The sequence below is a fragment of the Sus scrofa genome, chromosome 13, assembly GCF_000003025.6.
Source record: "Sus scrofa isolate TJ Tabasco breed Duroc chromosome 13, Sscrofa11.1, whole genome shotgun sequence".
NCBI lineage: Eukaryota > Metazoa > Chordata > Mammalia > Artiodactyla > Suidae > Sus > Sus scrofa.
Genome location: NC_010455.5, coordinates 29,776,622 through 29,802,673, shown reverse-complemented (window position 1 = coordinate 29,802,673; position 26,052 = coordinate 29,776,622). Strand labels below are relative to the sequence as shown.

Sequence of the window (26,052 nt, the reverse complement as noted above, 5' to 3'; positions counted from 1 at the left end):
GGCTGCTGGTGGTTCTGTGGTGGAGAGAGGAGCATACCTCTTGAGCAGCCCGCCAGCACTTCCCAGCCCAGGGTAGCCCACTGGGATGGAGCACCATGTACCTCCCCAGAGTGGTCTGTGGTCCACTGCCAGCTCTAGTCCCCACCACCACCTGGGCCCCAACAGCCAGTGTGGCCACTTCAGTTCTCACCTTGTGGTCCCTTTGGGATTCAACTCAGCTGTCATAAACCTTTACCCCATGCCTCTTTTTAAATTTAAATTGATATTTAAAGTACTTATAGATTTGTTGTCAATTGTTGAAAATTTTAGTGAATCATATTAATGTGTATCCGTGCATATCCTTCTTTGTTGAAACCTTTTTCATGTACTGTGTCATGACCATCTTTTGATAAATCAGCTTCTATAAAATTCTCACTGGCTACTTAGTATTTCTTTGAGAATACCGTAATATTTTTCAGTCCTTGAATTTTGGCATATCAGCTGTTCCTACTTTAAATGCCTGTCAGCTGTGCATTTTGGGGAGACGGGTGGGGGCAAAGCTCAGCCTACAAATTTAGAGAAACTGGGATGGTTTCTGTAGAGCCTGGGGTGGGAGTGGGTGCACACCACATGGCCCAGATGCCATGGCAGCTGCAGCTGGGCAGGGGCCTGATTTAACTAATGCTTGGCCCTGGTCTTTGCCTTGAACAGCTGTTGGCTGTTTCTAAACCACCCCTTGGGGGTCTGGGCACCCCGTGTTCTTGGCAGGCCTGGGATCTGACACAACTTGGTAAACTTGGGGTTGATCAGAGCTGTTGGTGGGGCTCCCACGTGGGTCACCCCAGCCAGCTCTGTCTCTTCTGGATTCCTTGGGGGGTTTTGTTCATTTGTTTTGTTCTTTTTTGTTGTTGTTTTTTTGCCCTACTCCAGGCCTACAGAAGTTTCCAGGCCAGGGATTGAACCCATGCCACAGCAGTAGCCAGAGCCATAGCAGTGACAATGCTGGATCCTTAACCTGCTGCACCACTAGGAAACTCTGGGCTTCCCTGTTTTTTAAAATAATGACATGACTGAGTAATTTTTATTTTTTTAATTTTTTTTGTCTTTTTGCTATTTCTTTGGGCCGCTCCTGCGGCATATGGAGGTTCCCAGGCTAGGGGTCGAATCGGAGCTGTAGCCACCGGCCTACGCCAGAGCCACAGCGACGTGGGATCCGAGCCGCGTCCGCAACCTACACCACAGCTCACGGCAACACCAGATCCTTAACCCACTGAGCAAGGGCAGGGACCAAACCCACAACCTCATGGTTCCTAGTTGGATTCGTTAACCACTGCGCCACGACGGGAACTCCTGAATAATTTCTAAAACTCCCTTCTGCCTCTAGCATCTGTGACCCACTGTGACTTTAGAGGCTGAAGGAAGGTCCTGGCAGCTAGAAGAACTAAGAGAATGAGATTGAGGGAGGGAGGAGTTGGAGGATGGTGCTGTAGGCCAAACTCCTGGAGTGGGAGGGTGATTTTTTTCTCTCAAGGTACCCTGAGGGCCCAGAGCCCTGGCTGAGCCACCTGCAATCCTGGACAGGACCTATAGTCACTCTGTCTGACAGCCTTTGGTCTTCCTCAGCAACTGCTGGTCCCTGTGGAGCCGGGGGAGAGGTGCACCTCAAGGCCACAGAGACTTGGGTTTACTTTCTGGCTCTGGCTTTTCCCTCACTCAAAAACCTTGTGCACATCCATGACTCTGTGGACAGTTTTCCACATCCGAAAACAGCCAGTAGCCACCTCCACCTTCTGTTGAAGGGTGGACCTGAGGACCAGTGAGTGGAGAGTGTTCCTGTTGAGAAGGAGGCATTATCCCATTCCATACTGCCTGTGCTTTGGGGTGGGGCAGGGCAGCAAGGCCCGGAGGATGCAGGAGCTCCAATGCCTTTTCCTGAAACTCTGAGAGTGTGTTTGCCAGGGGGCGCTTGGGAGGCTTTGTCTATGTGATGTGGCCCAGGCCATCATGTAGTGAGTTCTTGTGTCCTTCCTCCTGGGATGGGATGGCAGGGTGGAGATGGAGCTGGCCAGATCGAAGGGGAGGGAGCTTTTATTGTCCTACCTCTGTACCCTGCCCCAGAGTGAGGCCAGAGTTGCCCTTCTGAGGAACAGCTGGAAGGCAGTGTCCTTTGCCTACGAGTAGGGAAGCCACTAGACTCTTCAGAAGTTTCATTTGCTGTGAAGCCAACCAACCATCAAGTATCCTAAAATTGTTGACCACCCACCAAACAAAAGGATCCCTCTGTAGCCCATCTATTTCCAGTGTCTGTGTTCCATCCTGACCTTGTGCTTTGCCTACAGTGAAATTTCCATGTGTTCTGATTACACTGTCCTGAGCTGTCCCCCTCTTGTCTTGGCAGTCCCCTGAAAGGGTGCTTGCAGCCTGCTCAGAGGGACTCTGGCAGAATAGAATCTAGGGGCTATTAAAAATTATGAAGCCTGGGAGTTACTGTCATGGCTCAGCAGAAACGAATCTGACTAGCATCCATGAGGATGCAGGTTCAATCCCTGGTCTTGCTCAGGGGTTAAGGATCCAGCCTTGCTCTGAGCTGGGGTGCAGGTTGCAGATGTGGCTCAGATCCCATGTTGCTATGGCCGTGGTGTAGGCCAGCAGGTACAGCTCCATTTGACCCCTATCCTGGTAACCTCCACATCCCGAAGGTTTGGCTCTAAAAAGACCAAAAAAAAAAAAAAATTATTATGCTGCCTGAAACATTTGTATGTAGAACATTGTGTTTTTCCTGTCCCTGTTTTGTTATTGTTTCTATGGAATAATTCCCTTGAGCAGGATTATGGGGTCAGAAGTTTTTGACATTTTAATGGACCTTGAAGAAAGTGGCCAGATGAGCCTCTGGAGTTGCTGTCTGCACTGTTTGAGATGGTTGCCTCTCACCTCATTTTCACAGGCCTCTGGGGTCTGGCCAGTGGTGGCAACCAACAAGGCGTTGTTACTTATGTTGGGGACATGGGGTGAATGTCCAAGCACAGAGCCTAAAGTACACAGAAGGTTACTAGGTGTATGTGTATGTTTCCTGGAAGAGCTCTGTGTTTCTGTACTCTGAGTGTTCAAACAGAAGGGCCTCTGTGATCAGAAGTGCTGGTCAGAAGTGCTGCCCTCCAAGACCCTGGCAGGGCTGTCCTGGGCTTGACTTTCCCTGTGGTTTGTTACTCTGAGGAGAGCTTCATGATCATGCTCTCTGATTCCCGATGGGCTGTATGGGAAGGAGGGACCAGGTAGCCACATAGGGCGGACCTCTTCTCTGGAAGCAGGCCACTTGGAATGCCCATCCTGTCTCTCTCCAGGGGTTCAGGCAGGGGGATGTGTGTGGAGGGGCCCCATAAGCTATGGGTGAAAAACAAAGCTCCTGTCCCAGTATGTCCCATCAGGTCATACTGATGCATGAGTGAGCAGGTGAGGTGGGCTAGGGCTAGGAAACCTCATGGGCAGAGTAGACTTTCAGGCTTGCTTGCCTTGAAAGGGTTGGACCAGATAGTCTGGAAACTTCCTTCCTCTTCTACATTCTAGAACTCTACTCCGAGTTTCCTATTTTACAGAGAAAACCAACGTTCTCTTCTGAGTGGCACGTACTCAAGGTATGAAAAAACACCACCAGGAGTGATTTCCTGGAATTTCCAATCTCCCTGGCCTGCTCCCACCTCACAGTGGTCCTGTTACCTGCTCTGATTGGGCACTTGGTCTCCTCAGACCCCTGGAAGACCTTTTTTCTTTTTTTTTTAAGGGCTCGACCCATGGCATATGGAGGTTCCCAGGCTAGGGGTCCAACTGGAACTGTAGCTGCCGGAGCCACAGCAACATGGGATCTAAGCCGCGTCTGCAACCTACACCACAGCTCATGGCAACATCGGCTCCTTAACCCACTGAACAAGGCCAGGGGTCAAACCCGAGTCCTCATGGATGCCAGTCGGGTTTGTTAACCGCTGAGCCACGACGGGAACTCCAAGGACGTTTTCGATATAAGGAGACTCAATACAATATGACTGGGCATCACACAGTTGCTTTGCCACAATGACAACAGAAGGTGCTTAGGAGTTGACTGCCCTGACCCAGCCACATTCCTACCCTCTTTGCACCTCCTGGGCACAGCTTCTTTGCTTCCTGTGTTGACTTCCCAAGCACTAAAAGGCCCAGAGAAGCCCAGGCTACCCATAAAGCTCTCTCCCAAGTGCCTCTCTGAATTCCTTTATCCAGCTCCGAGCAAGTATGTGCCCAACCCCTCCTAGAGTGCTGAGTAGTATGTGCCAACACTGGGTCTCTAGGAGCTTGTGGGGGGCAGGGCATGCAGGACAGACATATGGCCACGTGCCCAGGATGTGATAACTGCTGGTTAGAGGGTAGAGAAGCATGTAGGGCAAAGAGGGGCACAGGAGAGGAATAGTCAGCTGTCTTGGGGTGTGTGGGGGACACTGGGTGAAGAGGAGGGGCTATCCATGGTGCCACCTTGTTGAGCTAGCTCTTGGAACCGATGGGCTGGAAAGTGTGTAGCAGACAGGGCTGGCAGTGACTCAGGGGACCTTTGATTGAAAAATAGCCTGTAGAGACTGATGAGGGATGAGGCTAGGACTGTGTTAAGTTTAGACTTGTGTGAGGGACACAGAGGTGGGGGGCGGTCGATCAGAGAGGGTGAGTGTGGAGGTCCTCAGGAGGTCACTGTGTCTTCCCCTCGTGCGAGAGACAGCAAGGCTCATCTCAGACAATGGCTGCCTACACGGAGGGAACTGAGGGTGTCCCAGGGCCTTTGATAGCAAAGGACAGGGTCCTAGAAGGTGCTGGGCTCACTGTGCTACCCTTCTGCCCACAGGCACCAAGGTAAAAAGACCCCAAAGCATAGCTTGGTCTCTGATTTCCTTTGGCCACAGTACAGCCTGGCCCCAGGCCACAGAGACTGGGGGCCTCTGAAGCCTGGGCACAGTGGGCTACATGGTACAGAGCCCCCCACAGTGCCCTGCTCCTGGAAGTCAGTCTCACTTATGTCCCCTCTAGCTGTTTACTCTTTTTTTATGTTTTCTGTTTGTAATTGGTTGTTTTTTATGCAGAAAAATAATTGATTACATTAGATAGTCTGGAAACCACTAAAAATCAAAATAAAGCAGGTAAAATCACTCTTAGATAATCACTAAACTTTTGGCTATTTTTTTCTATCTGTTAAATTTCTATTGAATGTTCAGAACAGTCCTTTGTAGACATTATTTTCAGTGGCTATGTAATGATCCATGTAATGTCTCTAGCTATTTTGGTGTATCTTTATGTATTTCATTTTATTTTTTGAGTATGTAAAGGATTCATGATTCAGAATGAATGCCATGGTACTTCATAAGGCCAACACATAGATTTTTTTTTTTTTTAAGTTATTTGCAGAAGGAGGGAGTTACACCTTGGCCCTTTGTTAGAAAGGCCAGGCCCTGGAGCAGAAAGAACCCAGTGCTCTATGACCTCCACAGAGATTTTTGCCATTTGCTGGTGATAGGGGAGGGGTCAGAGGAGCAATTAATTGGGCATTAGTGAGGGTCGGTCTCTTCATTAGCTCTCACAGAATGAATCAGGGGACAGTCTGACAGAGTTGGACACACCCAGCATAGCCTCCTTGCTAACAGATGTGCAAACCCGGGCACAGAATGGGGCCGTCCCGCAGTGGCTGCAGGTGATCTTGACTGCTTGACCAGTGCTCACCTCTAGGGGGAGTTGGACAGAGGGCAGCAGGGCTGCTGGGATGTGGGGGTGCTGTATGGCCAACCCACCAGCCAGTGCTGCTCTTTCCTGCTGCTTCTGGCCCCTACCTGTCTGCTGCGGGGCTGTCCCTCATTCTGGTTGGTCTTCATTCTGGTTGGTCTTCTGAAGCCCAGGCGGCAGGGGATACTGGGGGTGTGGCTGCCTGCTTCTGTTGCTGAGAGCTCTGGGTGCAGTTTCCACTGAACTCTCCTCTCTCCATCTGATTTCTCTTAAATCCTGGAGCCGTTTCCTGAGAGTGATACTTTTTTTATTCTCTTTCATCCTTGCAGTTTTCTTCTCACACCCAGTTTCTCTTCCGCTTTTCCCCCACCCTATTATAACTGAAAGTCAGTATACCGAACATGCCCCACTTTCTCTCCCAGTGCCTCTGTGACCTGACATTTACCTTCAGACCTGAGGAAGGCATGGCGGACAGGGTGGTGTCCATGCTCTTCAGAGGAGGCACACCCTGGGAGAGGGCAGCAGGCCTTTTTTACACAGGCCAGGCTGGTACTTGGCACACAAGTTTAGCCAAGCCGCAGAGGTGTAGGTCTCAGGAGCCCTGGCACGGGGCAGGTGGGCAGGTGGGGCTGGTAAATAGGGGACTGATTTGGCATCAGAAAGCCCCCAAGTTCAGACCAGTGTCACTTGCTTGCTGTGTGGCCACAGGCACCTGCTGCCTCACTTTGGGAAACAATTGCCTGCCCAGGGCTGGAGAAATCAGCCACACTTTTCCCTGGCACGGACTGAGAGATTCGTAGATGAGAGACTGCAGGAGGCCTCCTGCTGGGAAAATGTTCCCAGCACTTCTGAGGGGCCAGCAGTCCTGAGAGGGCTCAGAAGAGGTAGTGGGGGAGTTCTCGTCATGGCTCAGAGGTTAACGAATCTGACTAGAAACCATGAGGTTGTGGGTTCGATCCCTGGCTTCGCTCAGTGGGTTAAGGATCCGGCATTTCTGTGAACTGTGGTGTAGGTCACAGACAAGGCTCAGATCTGGTGTTGCCTTGGCTGTGGCATAGGCCGGTGGCTACAGCTCTGATTAGACCCCTAGCCTGGGAACCTCCGTATGCCAGGGGTGCGGCCCTGGAAAAGGCAAAAAGACAAAAAAAGAAAAAAAGAAAAAGAAGAGGTAGCGGGGAAGGAGGAGAACCCACATCCCCGTCCCACCCGGCTGATAGGCTGGGGCAGCCACTCCTGCCTTTCCCAGGGCCTAAGTGGTCTGTCCCAGTGTCTCTTTCTTTTGTTAAGCTGCAGCCCCCAGGAGCTCTCTTTGCCGCCCTCTGGAGTTAGCCAGGAACCCCCTCCTGCCTGCGAACAGGCTTCAATGTGGGGTTCAGGGTTTGATGAGCTGTTGAGCCAGAGAGGCCCCCAGTGAATGCTTGATACAGCCAGCCATGCCTGAGGAGACCACAATGAGAGGAAAATAACACCATGGTCGCTGGCTGATCCTAGTGTATGATTCTGGCTCCTTGGGGCTGCTCTCCCTTCATAGAGGTCATGGGGTCTGCCCTGGTAGGTTTTAAAACCCTCTTGAGGAGTTCCCATCATGGCTCAGTGGAAACGAATCTGACTAGTATCCATGAGGTTGCGGGTTTGATCCCTGGCCTCGATCAGTAGGTTAAGGATCCAGTGTTGCCATGAGCTATGGTATAGGTTACAGACACGGCTCAGATCTGGCGTTGCTGTGGCTGTGGTCTAAGCCAGTGACTACAGCTCCAATTCAACCCCTAGCCTGGGAACCTCCATATGCTGCAGGTGCGGCCCTAAAAAGACAAACAAACAAACAAACAAAGCCCTCTTGGGCTTGTGAGGCCTCTCATGGCTGTGCAGGTGGATTGTGGGCTTTCTCAGCCTTGCACACTGTTATGCCTCTTCCCTTGGCCTTGGCACACCCAGACTCTTGACACCAGTAGCTGAGGCTCCAGGGCACAAAGGCTCTGAGAAGGAGGCGCGGTTCGGGGACCCAGTGGGTGACAGCTGACTTTCTCTTTTAGGAGTAACTTAGCCCAGGAGCTCTGGGCCTGGCTTGAAGTCAAACCCTGCCCTGTCTCAGATCCCACAGCCACTGCTGTGTGACCTTATAAAAATGGTGCAGTGTCTCTCATCCTCAATTCCCTTAACTGTCAAATGGAGGTAATCCAGGGGAGACATCCAGTGAATGCTCCCCAGCCATCCCTGGCCCCAGCTCTGGACAAGAACCTACAGTGCAGGTGGGGCTTTGGGAGAGCACCCAGCCTGGTGGCTGATTGGCAGATGAGGGAGCTGAAGCTCAGAGCAGGGGGAAATGTCCAAGTGATGCTTCTCTTTCTATGCTGTCCGTCCCCCTTCAACAGGCCTTCTCCAGAGAGACCAGGACAAAGTCAGGAAGTGACCAGCTTGTGTGGCTTCGTCACATGCCGACTTGCAAGCGTATAAGGTGAATAAGGCTGTGTCACACACTTTACTCCCTCTCTGTTTGTTCTCTTTGCGCTTTAGGGAACTCCGACTGCGGAACTATGTCCCAGAAGATGAGGACCTAAAGAGAAGGAGGGTGCCCCAGGCCAAACCAGTCGCAGGTAGGGCTGTATCTCCACCTCTGCTCCAGGGCACTATTAGTTGCTTCCACCTTGGCAGGTATTGTCCTCTCTTGGAGAATAGCTGGGAGTGCCAGGGCTGGAAATTGGGCGTCCAGAACCCTCCATCACCATCTCATGGAAGATGTATGAGTAGAAGCAGTCAGGACACTGCAGTGGCCCCCTGTGCCTGCTCTGCCCTGCTCATACCCTGCCTTAGAGTTTTTCCAGGGACCTGCGAGGGAAGAGGCCATATCCCCTCAGAGGATCTTCCAGGGCTGGGAGATAGAAGTGGCCCTGGGGCCGTTGGACAGCAAGGCAGGGTGATGGGTCCTGTAGGCCCTAGAAGGGTCAGAGTGAGAGACCCTGAAGAAGGACTGACCGTTTAGATCCTTGGAGAGCACTGGACAGGCAGATGCCCACCTGACGATGGGTGTGGCAGTGCCAGACAGAGCATAGAGGATGGGGCGAGATGCTCTCGCCAGTGAGATGAGGCTGCCCAGTCTTGCTGTGTCGTGGGGAGCAGCAGACAGCCAGGAGCACCTGGCCAACAGTGGCCTGTCTGTAGCCATCCACAATGGAGATGTTGGGGGTACTTCTTATCATGCAGATCCCTGGTCCTGTCTTTATTTTGTTTTGATCAGTTTGTAATTATGTTAGGAATAAATTAATAAATACATTCATCTTATAAAAGAGTAAAATGTTGCTCATTCAGCCACCCCCCAAACCAGTCTGCTTCCCCATCCCCCTTGGCTCTGAGATTCACACACTTCCCAGGTGATTTGCATCATGGTTTGGGCCTCGCCATGGTGAGGGCAGTGGCATTGTGGGGAGCACTAAGGCAGGACAGTGGACAGGGATGAGGAACTGGTCATGCTTTAGGATCAGCACTTGTGGCAGGAGAGAGATAAGGCAGGGCAGGGGGCCCATGAAGCCATGGAGCCCAAATTTGCTGTCCATGCGCCATGTCAGACCACCCAGAGGCCCATCGTGCTGTCAGCAGCTGGGTAGAGCCGAGAGGTACACGAAGGCAGGCCTCTTTGAGGTGGCTGTACCCCTGGTCTTGGGAGCATACACCTAAGAGTGGGATGGGAAGAAAAGCCACCTGTTTCAGGTCAGTCTGGGGACATTTTCAGAGCCCAGGAGCTCCCTCCGGAGGGCTATGGGAAAGCCAGCCTCAAGGTCCTTCCCCAAACTGTACTTTAGATACATCCAGACAATTGTCTTAGTTCCCAGCTGCGAGGACTGGGGCTAAGAGAAGCACGCATGCTTCCTGGCTGGAGGTCTGGGCTCCATCTACTCTGGTTGCCTCCTGCTGGCCTCCTTTATCCCCAGATTGCCTTCATCCTGAGAAACCCAAGCCCTTTCTCCGGAGCTGCCTCTGCAGAGTCTTCACCTCTGGGTAGTTAGGGGCTAAGGTGAGAGGCTCTCCTAGGGACCTGCCTGCACTGTCTCCCTCTCTCCTGTGGCTGCAGTTAGCCAAATCAGGGAGAGTGGCCACACCTTTCTGACGGGCCTCTGTTGTTGTCTTGCGCCCTCTAGTGGAAGAGAAGGTCAAAGAGCAGCTCGAGGCTGCCAAGCCAGAGCCTGTCATTGAGGAGGTGGTGAGTACCAGGGCGTGGTCCTGACCTCCCTTGCTGCTTCTGTGGGTTCTTTTCTACTTCCCACCTGCTCAGCTTTGATGTGGAATCTCAGTTCCCAAACCAGGGATTGAACCCAGACCTCAGCAGTGAAAGTGCCTAGACCACTTTGGCCATGAGGGAACTCCCACTCTACCACCCGTGTTCCCCTTCACCCCCTTCCTTCTTCCTTCCCTTTCTCCCCTTTTCCTACCTCTGTACCCTGTCTTCTACTTTCCTTGGGGCTGAACCCCTCCAGACCTGACATGTGTCTCCTCCCTCCCCAGGACCTGGCCAACCTTGCACCCCGGAAGCCTGATTGGTGAGTGTTGCCCATATAAGACCAGTGCAGACTGACTAACACTCTTGGTGCCAGGTCTGGGCTCAGGCTGGGCCTTTTCCCAGCCTCAATAGTGAGAGACAGACAGTACAGTCATAATTATCATCTGAAGTAAGTGCTGAGAAGGACCTAAGTGAAGAATGAGAGGGATATGACAGCAGTCCCCTCCAAAAACCCTTCTGAAAAGATGAGGGCCCGCTTCACCTCAGAGAGGTCCATTTGGACGAGGCTGACTTTTGCCGTCAGGGAGCCATAGGCTGGAGGCAATATGGTGGAAAGGACAGGTGCAGGTTTCTCCCCAGGTTCCGCCACCAGTTAACCTGTTCCACTTTGGCCTCAGTTCCCTCTTCTATGAAAAGGGATGCTCATCCTTCCTGGTGCTCATGTAAGTGGGCTAAGAAAGAGGGTGAGGGGGCTGTGTGTTCACTTTAACTTGAGCCAGAGGTACTTACTATATCCCTCTTGCTTGTAATTCTTCAAGTGCAGTACCAGCTGAAGGTGTTCTAATTTGATGTAACAAAAGCATAGGGCATGTGTCCTCAGAAACCCAGAGCCAGGGGGGTTGGGCTTTGTGTGCACTTCTGAAAGCTCCTGGTGGACATGTGATCCTAGGAGGAGCAGGACTCACCATGGGCCAGGGCAAGTCATTCCCTTGGGACCAAGAACAGACCCAAAGGGGACCCTGAGAAACCTTCTGTCCTGCAAACCTTGACTCAGACCCCTGTATTGGTGATGCTAGTCCCTGCCTCACTGGGACTGGGAAGGATGGCTGTTGCTAGGTTTTGGAGGATGCACAAAGGGAGAGAGAGGAGCATCCTGGCCTCAGGCACCCAAGTATGCTAATGCCAGAGGGGCTGCAGGAGGGGAGGGCCCCAAGGTTTCACCAGGCCAGCCCTCACCTGTGGCCTCCTCCTACCTCCCTGCCCTGCTCCAGGGACCTCAAGAGAGACGTAGCCAAGAAGCTGGAGAAGCTAGAAAAGCGGACCCAGAGGGCCATTGCTGAGCTGATCCGTAAGTGTGGAGCTGGATCCCTGCCCTGTGGGTGGTGGCCCAAGCACATGGCCCCTCTCCACTCTTCCTGTCTGCCACCCATCCAGGTGAGAGGCTGAAAGGCCAGGAGGACAGCCTGGCCTCTGCAGTGGCCACCACCGAACAAGAAGCCTGTGACTCCGACTGAGGCATGCCCCATCCCCCCACGCTCCTGTCAGGCCTTTCCTAAAGGAGGATGGTCTTTGGCAGGGGTAGGGGCCGGGCTTGCCATCACCTCCAGTTTGGCTTCAGAACAGTGACTCGCTGCCTATTAGTCTGAACGTACCTGTCCCCATTGGGTGAGGTCAGCTCCTTGTCTCCTGAGTGGTCCCCCAGCTCTTGAGTTGGGGCAAAGCCAACAACAACTCAGTGGGCTTATTGTCTCTATAGGTAGTTATGTATTTTGAACTTTTTTTGTATCTGGAAATAGAAACAAGCAGACCCCTGTGTGTGGCAGTAACCTACTGAATATTTGGGGATACTCTAGGTTTGGGCCCCAAGACAGGGCAGCTGCAGAGGTATAAGCCCTGTGTTGGGCTGAGCATGTTGAGGCTGGAGGGGAGGGGAAGGCCCAGGCCTGAGCTTCAGTCCTTGGTCATCAGTGATCATTTCAAAACCCTTATGTAAGAGGGATAGGATCTGAAAGAGTTCTAAGACCTCCCCAGACCTAGGCCTTTACGGTAGTCTGGGACAGCTTGAAGAGGCTCCCACCCCTGGTCCTCTGTGGACCCCATCACAGTGTGAGAGGGAGAAAAGGAAGAGACTGTGTCCATGAAAGAGATGAACTGTGCTTGGCAAGCCTCAACTCTTGCCTGCTACAGATTCAAAGCCCCTGGGACTATTCTTTCTTATTCCACACAGCCCCACCAGCCCCTCTTGCCACTTCACCAGTCAGAGCTAGGCTTTGGCTTCCCTGGGATAAGGCCCCTGTATGGGGGAGGGAGGCCCATTCTGCTAGGGACTGGGGTCTTGTAGGCTGAGTTTCAGGGGTGGTTTTGGACTTTAGAACCATTAGCCTCCTGACTTTAGAACCATTAGTCCTCCTCTGTGGAGCTGACTCTCCAGAGTGACTGGCTTGTCACAATTCTGATTCCAGGCACTTGTGGCCAATTAGAATTTCATCTCTTCCAGAAGGGTTTCCTTCAGGGTTTCCATTTGAGCCTCCTGTCCATGCCCGGAGTCATCCCAGGGTGTTCCTCCTTCTGTGCTAGATTCTAGAAACACAGTGGCCCCAGCTCTGGTGGATGGTGCTGAGGATTCGGGCAATAGAGGTGGAGTTAGAGTGCGTGCAGAGAAGTCATCACACTCATACAATAAAGTAAATGCTTTAACTTAAAGTTATGTAACTCCTCTAAGAAGGTAATTCTTAGAAAAAGAGCAGAAACTTGGAGCTGTAAGTAAGGGCTGAAGTGGTAGGTGGCTGGCTGCTGAGGGAGAACCAGGCCAGGACTGATTCCTACAAGGGACAGCTATCCAACATGCCCCACAGGTGTCAGGACTAGAACCAGGCTCCCTCTGCATAGCCAGGGTGTAGAGCTGGGCTTCCTTTCCTAGGAATAAAGGACAAAAAGATTCTCCCACCTCCTGGAATTGCAGAATGCTTACCTGTGGCAGTATAGGACTCAGACATCTGTAACTGGCAGCTAGGCTCCTGCTCAGCATCAGAGTAAGGACACCCCACATTATGAGAGCCCAGACAGCTAATGAAAGGATTACTTCTTCATTTTCAACCTTGTGTGCTCTACAGAAAAACAAAAAGTGTCACAGATGAGGGACACTCAAACAAAAATTATAAAATGTTTGAGAAAATCCAATGCCTTAAAGAAATTCTCCCAACAAGTGGGAGAATTTCTATTCAAAGAAAGTGAAATGCTAACATCCTAACAGGCTTTAAAATGAACATTTGTTTTATCACCAGAGAGATCAAAGAGGGAGTGACCCCCATAACTCAAGAATAGGGATTTGGTATAAGAAACAACTGATTAGGAATCTTCGAAATTGGGAGTTCTCTGGTAGCTCAGTGGGTTAAGGGTCTAGCATTGTCACTGCTGTGGCTTGGGTCACTCCTATGGCATGGGTTTGATCCCTAGCCTAGGAATTTCCATATGTCTCAGGTATGGCCAAAAACAGAAGAAATCTTGGAAATAAAGAATGTTTATTAAAATAGGAAACTCACTAGAAGAGCTAACTGATAACTTACAGAGAAGGGATTAATAAATTGGAAGTAAAGCTGAAGATCCAAAGGGTGGCAAAGAGAGAGAAAGGAGGACAGGTAGAGGGTGAATTTGAGAAGTTTTACTTATGGATAACTGTTCTTCAACTGATCTGAGTTCAGGAAAAGAAAACCGGAGAAAGAAGTTTTTGAAGAAGGAGTACTTGATGCCACTTCTGTTTCTGGCATCTCTATAGAATAATTGCCTTAACTGATTCTCCTTTACAAACAGCTAAAAATACTAGAAAAGTCAATACTGGTAAGTGCTTTTAAAATGCATCAGTGATCTGGCAAGAAAGAAAGGAATACTCAGGCAAAAGGTAAGAGAAGCAGCAGAATGCTGAAGCCTGACCTTTGCACCGGAAGTACTTGACAAACCAGAAGATATTGAACATTGGTTTTGGGTGCCTTCAGTGTTTGGGGCCCCAAAGGGAACATCCTCTGCGAACTAATAATCAGTCTGTTCTCCTGGCATCCCGGAGAGAACTGGAATCCTGCCAGTTACTGGAGTGGAATAAGGTCTCCCTTGAGAACTGAGCCAGCCCTCCCTCATATGCATTTGCACACAAGAAACCTCAGGCCAAAATTTAGAGTGGTCTCAGAATTTGGTCATCTCAGGCATTTGACAGAAGGATATGCAGATTCTACCTGAATGAATCCTAATTCATCTCAGTCCTCAAAGAATCCCCAGCAATAAAGTTCCGAGAAAGATGAACAACAGCTTATAGAAAAGTTCCCCAGATATACTAGGCAGCAGAGCACCACCCAGAATAGAGGACATGGGAAAGAACATGGTGGTATCAGACTTGCAAAGACTTCAGACATTAGAATTATCAGTCTGATAATTTAAATGTTTAAAAGTGATTTAAGAACAAAGGAAACGCTTGACAATGAATAGATTTTCAGAGGAACCAAAATGAGGTTCTGGAAGAAAAAAATACTTCCAGATTCGTAGTGATTTGAAACCTTGTATCTCTGAATTAGAGCTAAAGAGACAATTTGTGAATAGGAAGCAAGATCTGAAGAGGTTATCCAGAATGCAGCCAGCCAGATAAAAAGGTCAATGGTATAAAACAAGAGGCAAAGATATGAAAGATAGGATGAGGTGATCTAACAGTGTTTGGAGTTCCACGGCGGGGGTGGGGGAGGCACAAATTGGGCAGAGATAATTTTTTTTTTTCAGTGACTGAAGTTTTAAAAATCACCAGTCCATGGATTCAAGGTCAACAAATCTCAAACAGAGCAACCAAAAGAAATTTGCGCTCAAGTGTTCTGTCTCTTATTATGGGTGGTAATTAATTAAGTATATTCACTTATGAATATTCCTTGGGCTCTGTACATATAATTTGGGCACTTTTTTGTATGTTTCCTATAGTTCAGAAAGCAGGTTTGCCTCAATTTTTTTTCACACTTTGTATTCATTATAAATTGCTGCATATAAATTATCCCCAAACTGGAGTTCCTGTCATGGCTCAGTGGTTAATGAATCTGACTAGGAACCATGAGGTTGTGGGTTCGATCCCTGGCCTCCCTCGGTGAGTTAAGGATCTGGCATTGCCCTGAGCTGTGGTGTAGGTCACAGACGCAGCTCAGATGCAGTTCAGATCCTGCATTGCTGTGGCTCTGGCGTAGGCCAGCAGCTACAGCTCCAATTAGACCCCTAGCTGGGAACCTCCACATGCCACAGGTGTGGCCCTAAAAACACAAATAAATAAATAAATAATCCCAAAACTTTGTGGCTTAAAACAAGAAATTATTATCTGACAGTTTCTGTGGATCAGGAATTTAGGAGTGGCTTAGCTGAGTAGTTCTAGTTTGGGCGTCTCTTTGAGTTTGCAGTCAGCATTCTCCTCCAGGGCAGCAGGCTTGAGAAGGCTCGACTGTGGCTGGAGGATCTGCTTCCAGGACTGCTTCCACCCCAGGGCTCATAGGAATGCTTATAGAAGCATTACAAAACAGTCTTCTTGCTTGGACTTCTTCATAAGACAAAGTGTTCACATGTGCGGGCAGCTGGCTTGCCCCAGAATAAGTGATCCAAGAGAGAAAGCAAGAGGAAGCTTTAGGGCTTTTGATGATCTGGTCTTAGAAGTGATATTCTTTCTCAGGCTATTGTTAGAAGCAAGTCACTCTGTCCAGCCCACACTCAAAGAGAGAAGACTTAAGTTCTACCTCAAGGTAGAGTCCGTCTAAGAATTTGTGGGTGTGTTTTAAAACCACTACATACCTGGACACATTGTAATAAATTGGCGAACCAGAAGACCAAGAAAAGATCTCAAGGAGTTCCTGCTGTGGTGCAGAGGGTTAAGAATCTGACTGTAGCATGGGTTCCATTCCAGGCCCCACACAGTGGGGTAAAGGATCCAGCTTGCCACAAGTGTGGCAAAAAAAGACAGAGAGTTCCCATCGTGTCTCAGTGGAAATGAATCTTACTAGTATCTGTGAGGATGCAGGTTCAATCCCTGGCCTCACTCAGTGGGTTAAGGATCTGGTGTTGCCGTGAGCTGAGGTGTAGGTCACAGATGAGGCTCGGATCTGGTGTTGCTGTGGCTGTGGCATAGGCTGGCAGCTGTAGCTCCGATTCAATGCCTAGCCTGGGAACATTCATATGCTTTGGGTGCGGCCCTAAAAAGACCAAAAAAAAAAAAAAGAAAAGAAAAAGAAAAAGAAAACAAGAGGGAGGGAGAATGAGAGCTAAAGAAAAAGAGAGGAAGAAAATATCTTACAATTAGAGAAGATTTTATTATCTTCCGAGGAGCAAGCCTGCAGCAGATGTCTCAACCACAGCCAGGGTTAACTGGAATGGTACCTTCTCATATCTGTTTTTCACTAATAAAAAGTAACTGTCAACTTGAAATTCTATACCCAGGGAAAATATCTTACAAGTACAAGTTATTTTTAGACAAAACCAGAGATTTTGTCACCAGCAGACTCACAATTTAAAAAAAAAAATCTATTTTGGGGTAATGAAAATATTCTAAAATGGGTTGTGGTAATGGTTGCACAATGCTAAAAGCCACTGAATTATACCTTTAAATGGGTGAATTGTATAAGGTATATATTACATCTCAATAAATTTTTTTTTAAGTAATAATAAGCATCCTCGTAAAATTCTAACAAATGTCTTCAGACTGAAGGGTCACAATCCAGGTGACCCAGGTGGAAAATCTGAGCTATAAAAAGGAATGAAGAGAAAGAAAGTGTAAATTTAAATAGGCATTGACTTAATAAAACAAATACGTGTTGTGAAGTAAAAGTAAAACAAGGACTACTTAGACTACGTAACAGCAATTTTGTGTGAGTCTGGGGATGAGAGGTGATTTGAATTACAGCCCTATATGAAGCTCACTCAGAAGGAGAGAAAAGACTGTGGTATACAGGCAGGTTGACATTTCTAGAATAACCCTAAAGAAAGAGAAAGAGGGTACTCCTTCCAAAGAAATTGAGAAAAAAATGGAGTGAGAAAAATAAATTATCCGAAAGAAAACAAAGAAAAAGAGAAAAGGTGGGACACATGATCTAATCCAAATCCAAATATATCATTAATTACTATTAATGTACTAGACCACTTTTTAAAAAAACAAAACAGTCTGATGCCATTAAAAAAACAAAACAAACCTAAACTCAGTCTTTCAAACAGCAAGATTGAAGGTGAAGGGATTCATAAAGCTCTGTCAAGCTCAGAATCAACAGAAGGAAATTGAGGTAGCTGAGGTGATGCCAGACAAGGGGCACTTTCAGACAGAACGGTTACTAGCTACACTGCTGTGCTGTGGAGCAGCAGGCTTCCCACCTGCTGGATGGTGAGACCACTTTGGAAGGTTGAATTCATGCACCGCGTGTGACCAGCAGCTCCACTATTGCTGTCCTCGAGCAGTTTTGCATAGGAATACCACGAGAGAGGGACAGGAACCCTCATAGAAGCATTGTTCATAATAGCACACATACACAGTAAAACACAGATGTGGTAATGAGTTATGGTTCTGACAGTGGGGTGCTCTTTAGCAATGGAATGAGCTGTCACCACCTGTAAGATTGCAGCTACATCTCGACAGAAGCAAGCCACAGAAGAAATGAAGTATGAGCCATTTGTGTGATCTAAACCAGGCAGAGCAAAGCAGTACCTCTGAGGCTGTACCCGTGGATGGTAACGTCGCCGCAGAAGAGCAAGGTGATCGTCCTCAACACCCGGCTTGCAGTTAGCTGTGGGAAGGGGCCCTTTGAGATGTTGATATGTTCCTTTTTTCTTGGCTTGAGTCTTGGGCATTCATTTTACTCTCTGTCCATTTTATACACTTTTTCTTGGGTGTATGTGCTGTATTTCACACACATAATTTCTGAAAAAAATTTCTGGAATTCACATCCTAATCTCAATGAGTATGGAAATTAGTCAAAGCGGAATTTTTTAAATGGCCACATCTGCAGTTTCACTACAATGGTCTAGATTAGAACATGGAGGGTGAAGAGAAAAATCCTACAGGCTACACGGGGAGAGGGGGAAAAAAAAGGAAAGTGCTGAGGAAACATAAATGTCAGTCTGCTCACTTATAAATAATAAGGACAAGATAGACATTTTCAGGCTTACGAGACTATTTACTATGCACCAATTTGCTAAAAGTGCTAAAGGATGCTTTAGTACAAGGAACAAGGTGAGCGCAGGGAGAGGGATAATGGGAATCAGGACTGCATTTGGCAGCTGCTCACCTACAAAATCTTAAACAAGGAGGAGTTCATTGTTCTTGTGTTATGTCTAAGTTAGTACAGTGGCTTCTCAAAACCACCAGGGACATGAGTCCCTTCTGGGTCTTCAGCTGCCATCCAAAGCTCCCTGAGCAGGCTTTGTCCTCCCCAGGCTCGAACTGAAGAAACTATGGCTTCAAGCCCAATCCCTCGTGCTTGCCTTCACATCTGATCAGCCATCGCTGTGTCAGATCTGACCCTAACTGCAGACAGGTGGGGAGTTAGGGGTATTTTAGGCTGGGCGCATTGCCACCATGATTGAAATTGAGATTCCATGAGAAAGAAAGAAAAGGGTAGAAAGTACTGGGAAGGCAGCCAGCACTGCCTGCCCCAGGATGCAGGAAGAAGTAGTGAGCAAAGAAACTGGTAAACATTGCAAAAATCAGTTAAGTGAGTAACAAAGACGGACAAAGTAACAGGAGATACATATTAGGAATACTAAGAATTAAATAAGGCTATCACTATATCAAAAGGACAGTAAAGGGATACTGTAAATAACAACCCACATAGGAGTTCCCGTCGTGGTCCAGTCGGAAACAAATCCGACTAGGAACCATGAGGTTGTGGGTTCGATCCCTGGCCTTGTTCAGTGGGTTAAGGATCGGCGTTGCCATGAGCTGTGGTGTAGGTCGCAGACGTGGCTCGGATCTGGCATTGCTAAGGCTCTAGCGTAGGCCAGCAGCAACAGCTCCGATTAGACCCCTAGCCTGGGAACCCTCATATGCCGTGAATAAGACAAAATAAATAAAAAATAAATGGTATTGGTGGAAAGATAAGCACATAGATCAATGGAAAGATACAGAGAACTCAGAAGTAGCCCCACATAGATATGGCCAAGTAATTTTTGGCAAAGGTGCAAGATGGGCTCAATGGAGAAAGGATAGTCTTCAGCAAATGGTGCTAGAGTGACTGGGTATCCATCCATAGGTCAAAAAAAGGAACCCCAACCTTCTAAAAAATTAAAGAGGATCATAAGAGAAAACCTTCAGGACCTAGAGAGTCAAGAAGAGAGTTCTTAGATACGAGAAAGCACAATTCAAAAAGAAAAAAATGGGTAAATTTGACTTAACCAAAATCAAAAGATTTTGCTCTAATAAAGACCCTGTTAAGAGAATTTAGAGTAAAGCTAATGACAGAAAATATTTGCAAACGGTATGTCTGATAAAGGACTCATATCTAGAATATGTAAAGAACTCTTGGATGGAGGAGCAGGTGGGGGGCTCTCAGACTCCAAGAGTCCCTTTGTCATACATAGGGCTGAGGAAATGGGCCAGTGAGTGGCAGTGCCCTGATGTGCCCACTGCTGTCTGGCTCACCAGGCACTCCTCCAGGACAGCCCTGACTGAACCCCCAATGCTCCACACCCCTCCTACTTGGAATCCTCAAGGACATTTGGCCTCTGGGTCATCTCAGGAGAGGTGTCAGGCCTGAAATGTTCTGCAACAACACGGACGCCCCTTCTCCAGAGGACAGGAGCATGGGGCCTGCTGGCCCAGAGACTCAGGCTTGTTGCCTCTAGGTAAGAGGGGAGGCAGCATAAGGGCTGGGAGAAGTCATATCTGAGATTGCGGGGAGGAGACCCCAGAAGCCAGTCAGACATCCGGGCTGGTGCTCGGCCTGTACCACAGTGAGAAATGGCAGACTCGGGTCAGAGAGTCACAGCCCCTAAAGTTAAAAGGATGAATTCTGTCCATCCCAGTAGGCCAAGTCCCCCATTGGAGTCCCTTGCTGCTGCGCCCCACCTTTGGGGCTCCAGTGTGAGATGCCCACTCACCTTCAGGGGCCTGCCACAGAACCGCCCATCCCTACAGGAGCTGCAGGTTCAGGCATTCATCCATTTCCTGGGTATATACTTGTGCTGGGCACTGCTTCAGAGGCTAAGGATGCAGCTGTGAGTCTGATGTTGCCCTGCTCTCCAGGTGCTGACCTTCCAAGTGGCCTCGGGATCTCAGCTGTGAGCCGCGTCCTTTCCCTCAGACCAGTCTAAAAGACTTCACTTTCCGCAGGCTATCCAGTTGGGCATCACAGTGGGGTGGAGTGAGTGGTGGGGATCTAGGGCCCCAGGGGCCTGGCGGTTATTCAGACAAGAGACCTCTAGGGGATGAGCATCTCCTGAAGCCATTATTTCCCCCACTGGCCCCACATGGCCACTAGGGGGCATCAGAAGACACTAACCAAGGGCCCCTGAAGGTAGTGTGGGTCAGCATAGCCTGCTTTCCCTGCTGCTGTAATGGATCCTCTGTAACCAACATCCCCGAACTGGAGGAGGCACCTTTGTCCTTTCTCATGGGCCCTGTGTCATTTAAGGAGCTGATATCAGAGGTGATCCTGAGAGTGGGACTCAGTGAGCCTGAAACCCAGAATAATGAGGGCTGTGTCCTAGGGAGCAACAGTATCCCCACCGCATGCCGGCCTTCCCGAGGGTCCAGGCATCAGGCACTTTAGGGTGTGTGGGCTCTAGGTGGTGTCTTGAGTGCCCTCCCAGCCCTGGGGTCAGCACCAGCCCTGACAGGTTACAAGCAGTCTCATCTCTCCTGTGGTAGGGTCTGTATACATATGGGGCATGTGTGGACAGAATCCTGAGGGGCGTGGATCCAGTGTAGCCTGGCTGAGAAAGGGGTCCCACCTGGAGGGTCAGGTCCCCTTACCCCCTGGGCCAGACCTGATATGGCATTTCCCGGGCCTGTCCTGAGCATCTTGGTCAGAGTCAAGCTTCCAAGGTGCCTAGATCCAGGGGCTGTCCAGGTGGTGTAGGGGGCTGGCCCACTGGAATGGCCTGGACAGGCAGCGGTGGGCATCCATAGAGTAGAGTGGGTGTGCATGCTGGGTCTAGGGCCGCTCCCTTCCCTGCTTCATGCCTGGCCTCAGGGCCTCTGGCAGCCGTGGGCTGAGCAGGGGTGTCCAGCCCATTTCCCGGCCAGCCTGCCCTTTCTCTATGTATTTACTGGTTTTCTTTAAATGTTCCCATTACTCAGGCCTCCGGTCGGCACTGAGACAGAAATAAATCCCACAAAGCAGCCCAGCCAGAAGCTGGGAATCCAATTTCCCTCTCAAAGGCCGGAAAAAGCCCCTATGCGGAGCATCCCCCAACCGCGGTGGCCCACATACTCCACATGGCCATGAATATGCACACCCCCATGCACACACCCACCATGCGTGCATTCACACACCTAACCCCCCCCACAGGTGCCCTCACACACTTACGTGTCCCCCACACCCTCAGATTTGCCTAACGTGCACACACACACATTCACACAAGCACTCATCCCACTCACACAGATTGGCCTCTTCTGTACACATGCATTCACATCTACACACACCCCACTGCAGACTGGATTTACACACAAATACTCACCCCACCCTGTGTATATACACACAAACTCACCCCACATACTCACGCACACACTCCGTGACCACCAGGCTTACACTCACTCATGACCACACCCCTGGGATCACAAAGTCAATCATCCTCAAGGTGCTGGTGGGCGAGACACGTGGGGAGGCTGTGGCGGGTGGGAGGGCAAGGCAGTCCCTGTGTAGCTTTGGAGGAGAGTGGCCTCATGGGAATGTAGGCCTGAGGCTGCCAGGGCTTCTGAATTTTTAAAAGAAACTGAAAAGCTGAATTTTTATGTGAAATATCCTGATTTTTAAATGTTGGCTCAAGATGTTGAAAATATTATGAGGGCCAAACCAAACATATCTCCGGGCCAAATTCCACCCACAGGCGGCGTTCTCAGACCACGGGTCCACACAGACACACACACACAAATAGACACACACATATATGCAGACATACATACCAAAAAATACAAATAGACACACTGATACACACAAAATAGTCTCATACACAAATAGACACACCAAAAGACACACATGCAAATGGACACACACATATATATATAAAAACATGGGCATACCTACAAACACACAGACGTAGGATACATACAAGTAGAACTACAAACTGATACCACGCAAATAAACACAACAGACACATATAGTTAGGCACATATACAAACACATAAACAAACATACACAAATACAAATATGCACGTAGACACAAATATACACACATATAATAACAGACACAACACATCTCTACCTTACTGATGGTGATGAGCTTATTGGGGCTGGTGGCCTGACAGTGTGGCCTCTAGGCAGGGCCAGAGTGTGGTTCACACCAAGGCTGTCCCCTGACCCCTACAAGCTGCAGCAGGAAAGAGGCTGCCTAGAGAGCAGAGCGTGGGGAGTGGAGAGGAGCAGGTGGAGGGCCTCATGCACCAGCCTCTGGGAGTCTGGCGCCGCAGGTACTGAAGCACTGAGAAGGGAGCTTTCAGTGGCAACAAGCCCAGCATCCCATGGCCAGAACTCCATCCTCCCAGCCTGGCTTGTGTCCAGAGCCCCTAGCCGTGTCCCCACCCTGAGACAGCAGTCTGAGAACTGGGACTGAAAACCACTGGGTCTTTGAGTTAAGAAGGCTTTGGAGAAATTGAAACTCTCCTCTCTGCTCCTTTAAAACAGATGTTGCAGGTCAGGGAGGAGCATAATGCAGGGCTCCACCGCCCTCCTTTCACACATAGATGGAGGGCTGAGGCCAGAAGGGATAGTTTTAGGCCTGGAATCTGATTTTCCTGTTTCCAGACCCTGGCCCCTTTTGACCCCCCAGCCATTGGAGGGAGAGGAGCTGCACAGAATCTATACCCACTGTCTTGGCCCCCACTGCCTGCATGACTGGGATGCTAAAGAAGGAGGGAACTTGTCACTTGGGGATGGCCTGGCCTTGGGTGTTGTGGGCCACAAGTCTGCCCAAGGAAGAGGTAAAGTCTCTGTCCAGGCAGCCAAAACCCAGCCTGGGGGCCCACCAGGAAGCAGGGTGAGGTACTGAGACAACACAGGCCAAGAGACCTGGACAGAAGCCCAACCTCAGAAGTGAAGCTGAGGCTCAGGGAGGGAAGGCGGCTTGCCCTGGATCACACAGCAAACACAGGGAGCCAGCCCGGGCCCAGACCTCAGCCTGACTTCAGAGCCCCCTTCTCTGCCTGGGAGGAGGCTCCTCTGCCCCAACCAAGGCTTGTTTCAGTTGGCCATGGTAGCCTCAGGCTGGGATGAGTCTGGAATTGGCTGAGGAGGCAACAGAGGTATAGTTGGGAACAATCCAGCCTATGTGCCCCAAGACCCACTCCCCCAGCACCCTCTGACTGGGTCCCCACAAGCAGACCTCAGTTCTAAAAATGAAAGCACAGCTAGGACCTTATCAGAACCTCTGAGGGAGAGGCCATATCTGTTCACACACAATAGGGCTGTATGCCCTCAGACCCCACAGGACAGGTTCATCTCCCCTCACCTGCACTCAGAGCAGGACTGTGTCCCCTGGGACCCCACAGGCAAGGTCCTTAGTCCCCAGCTCGTCTTCAAGCAGGGCTTTGTCCCCTTAGAACCCCACAGAACGTCCGTATCCCCTCAGTGCATTCAGAACCAGTTGTGACTCCTCAGACCCTCATGGAAGGTCCGAGTTCCCTCATGTCCTCTCAGAGCAGGGCTGTGTCCCCTCAGACCCTCACGGAAGGGCAATATTCCCTCACATGCCCTCATAGCAGGGCTGTGATCCCCTCAGACCCCCAGGGAAGGCCTGTGTCCCCTTGTGTGCCTTTAGAGTGGGGCTCTGTCCCCTCAGACACCCACAGAAGGTCTGTGTCCCCTCATGTGCCTTCAGAACAGAGTTATGTCCCCTGTGACCCATAAGGATGGGACTCATCCTCATCTCTCCCAGTGCAAGTCCACATCCCCTCACACACTGAGCAGGCCTATCCCTCAGACCCCTGGTCAGGGTCATATCCCTTTCATTTTCTAGGCAATTAAGTCCCATTTTCCCTGTTTGTGTTTTCTGTCTTACCACTGCCCCTGGTTGAGAGCTGAAGGGAACGGACTACGAAAGCCTGCTCTCTCTGGACAGATGTGTAACCCCTTCGGTCTTCTCCACAGGTTTGCACATGGAGGGTCAGCACAGGCCTCTCTTTGATGCCTCTGGACCCTCTAGATGCCGCTCTGAGCTGGGAGCTGTGGACTGAGCCAGCCTCCCCTTGGAGTTTGGCCTATGCTCCAGGAGCCCCCAGAAAGGTACATTCCTTCCAAGGGTCCTCAGAGGTCCCTTTCCCAGTTGGGCTGAGGGAGATAGGCCAGAGAAGGCAGGGTCTATTCACATGCCCACAACAGGTGGGAGCTGGAGCCCGCCTTACTGGCCTGACTTGGAGTCCAGAGCAGCTCATGAGGTGCCCAGACTGGCCAGAGGCTGAGGAGTCAGGGTCTTTTGGTGCCCTTCTCCCTGCCTGCCTGCCGCCCGGCTCGGTTGGTGTTTACGTGTTCCTTGTGGCTTGGCTGGGCTGTGAGGCCTTGAAGGGAGAAATGACCACCTGGCTCCAGCCCCTGCTCAAGGCAAACAGCATCCTGACTGCCTGCCAGGCCCTCTGAGGGCTCCCACTTCCTCTGCCAACACCTGGATGGCCTAGGTGGGGCTCAGGGCCTCTCTGAGTTGGGAGGCCATCCCTGGCCCAGGAGCTCCAGTTCTAAGGAAGGAGACCTGGTCCTGGACTAGGGGCTTAGATTGATGCAAGAAGTCCAGTTCTGCCCTGGCTATCCCGTCGAGGGGAAAAATGGTGCCCAGTCTAAAGGGGGAGGCCTGGCCTTGTCCTTGGTGCAAAAATCCTGAAGAAGGAGGACCAGCCCTCAGGGAAGAAGTATCCAAGTAGATGTGAAGGGCCCTGGCCCTGCCTGGGGCCACTGAACCTGAGGGGGGTACCCAGCATGTCCTGAGTGCATTTAGTCCAAAGGGAAAGCACAGCCCTGTCTGGAGGTTTATCTAAAGGGAAGGTGGTAACAAGTCTGAAGGGTGAGCACAGTCCTGTCATGGGGTGGAAGAGGTCCCAGTCAGTGGGAAGAAGCTAAACCCTGTTTTAGAGGAAATCCAGTTTGAGAGGAGAGGTTCCACTCTGTCCCAGAGGTCACCCAGTCTGAAGGGAAGACACAGCTCTGTCCTAGAGGTACCCAGTATGAGTGTTTCAGGATGAGTAGGTCTCGTGGATTCTACTTCAGAAGCCTCCTAAGGAGGAGTCTTGGCTGGAAGATGGGACCCTGGGGCCCTGCCAGCTGGGGACCTCAATTACTCTTTCTGTGGGATGGGTGGGAAGAGTTGCTCCAAAGGCCCAGTGGTCTGGAGGTCCTGTGGCTGGGCTCTGGAGAGGGACATCAGACTCCCCTGGGGGTTGGGGGATGACTAGGGGAACTTAGGTCTCCTTCCCCCAGCCAGTGCCTCATCCAGGATCCTGCCTGACAAAAGCACATCCCACCCCCATCCCCATCCCCCAGCCTAGCCACCAGCCCGCACAAGGCTACTGCTCCCTTGACCCCTGTGTAACCTCCTCTGGTCTCTACATAGGAGTATGTTGCTCAGACCTTGTTGCACTCCCTCTAGAACATCTGATGACTCGCAGCATTCACGGGAACCCTTGATGCCCAGCCTGGCTTAGCAGCCTCCAGGTCCTGCTCTGTGCCTCTCACACCATTCCAAGTAGGTCATGTCACGTGGAGCACCACGAGTGCACCAGGCCTTTGGACAGGTGTGTGCCCTGCCCACCATCTAGAATGGCAGGTGCGCTGGACCTGAGGCTGCTCTGAATATGCTCATAGCACCCACCACCTAAGTGAGTTTGTGGTCCTAGCCTCATGACCACTCTCCTGGCCCTTAGTGGAGGTGGGGGACTGGGGGTGTTGGAGATGGGGAGCACTTCCAAGATCCTGAGTTCATGGAGAAGAACAAGCGTTTAA

At 50.3% G+C, this 26,052-nt stretch overlaps 1 protein-coding gene across 1 annotated transcript in view; it reads left to right on the top strand.

Annotated features, from left to right (window-relative positions):
- CCDC12 (coiled-coil domain containing 12) overlaps positions 1 to 17,093 on the top strand; it is a 61,103-nt gene extending 44,010 nt beyond the window's left edge. Inside the window, exons 5-9 of the mRNA XM_005669466.3 lie at positions 8,221 to 8,300; positions 9,840 to 9,901; positions 10,204 to 10,238; positions 11,191 to 11,267; positions 11,354 to 17,093. Coding sequence (XP_005669523.1) covers positions 8,221 to 8,300; positions 9,840 to 9,901; positions 10,204 to 10,238; positions 11,191 to 11,267; positions 11,354 to 11,433 — 334 coding nt within the window. The 3' untranslated portion in view covers positions 11,434 to 17,093. The remainder of the gene's footprint in view (positions 1 to 8,220; positions 8,301 to 9,839; positions 9,902 to 10,203; positions 10,239 to 11,190; positions 11,268 to 11,353) is intronic.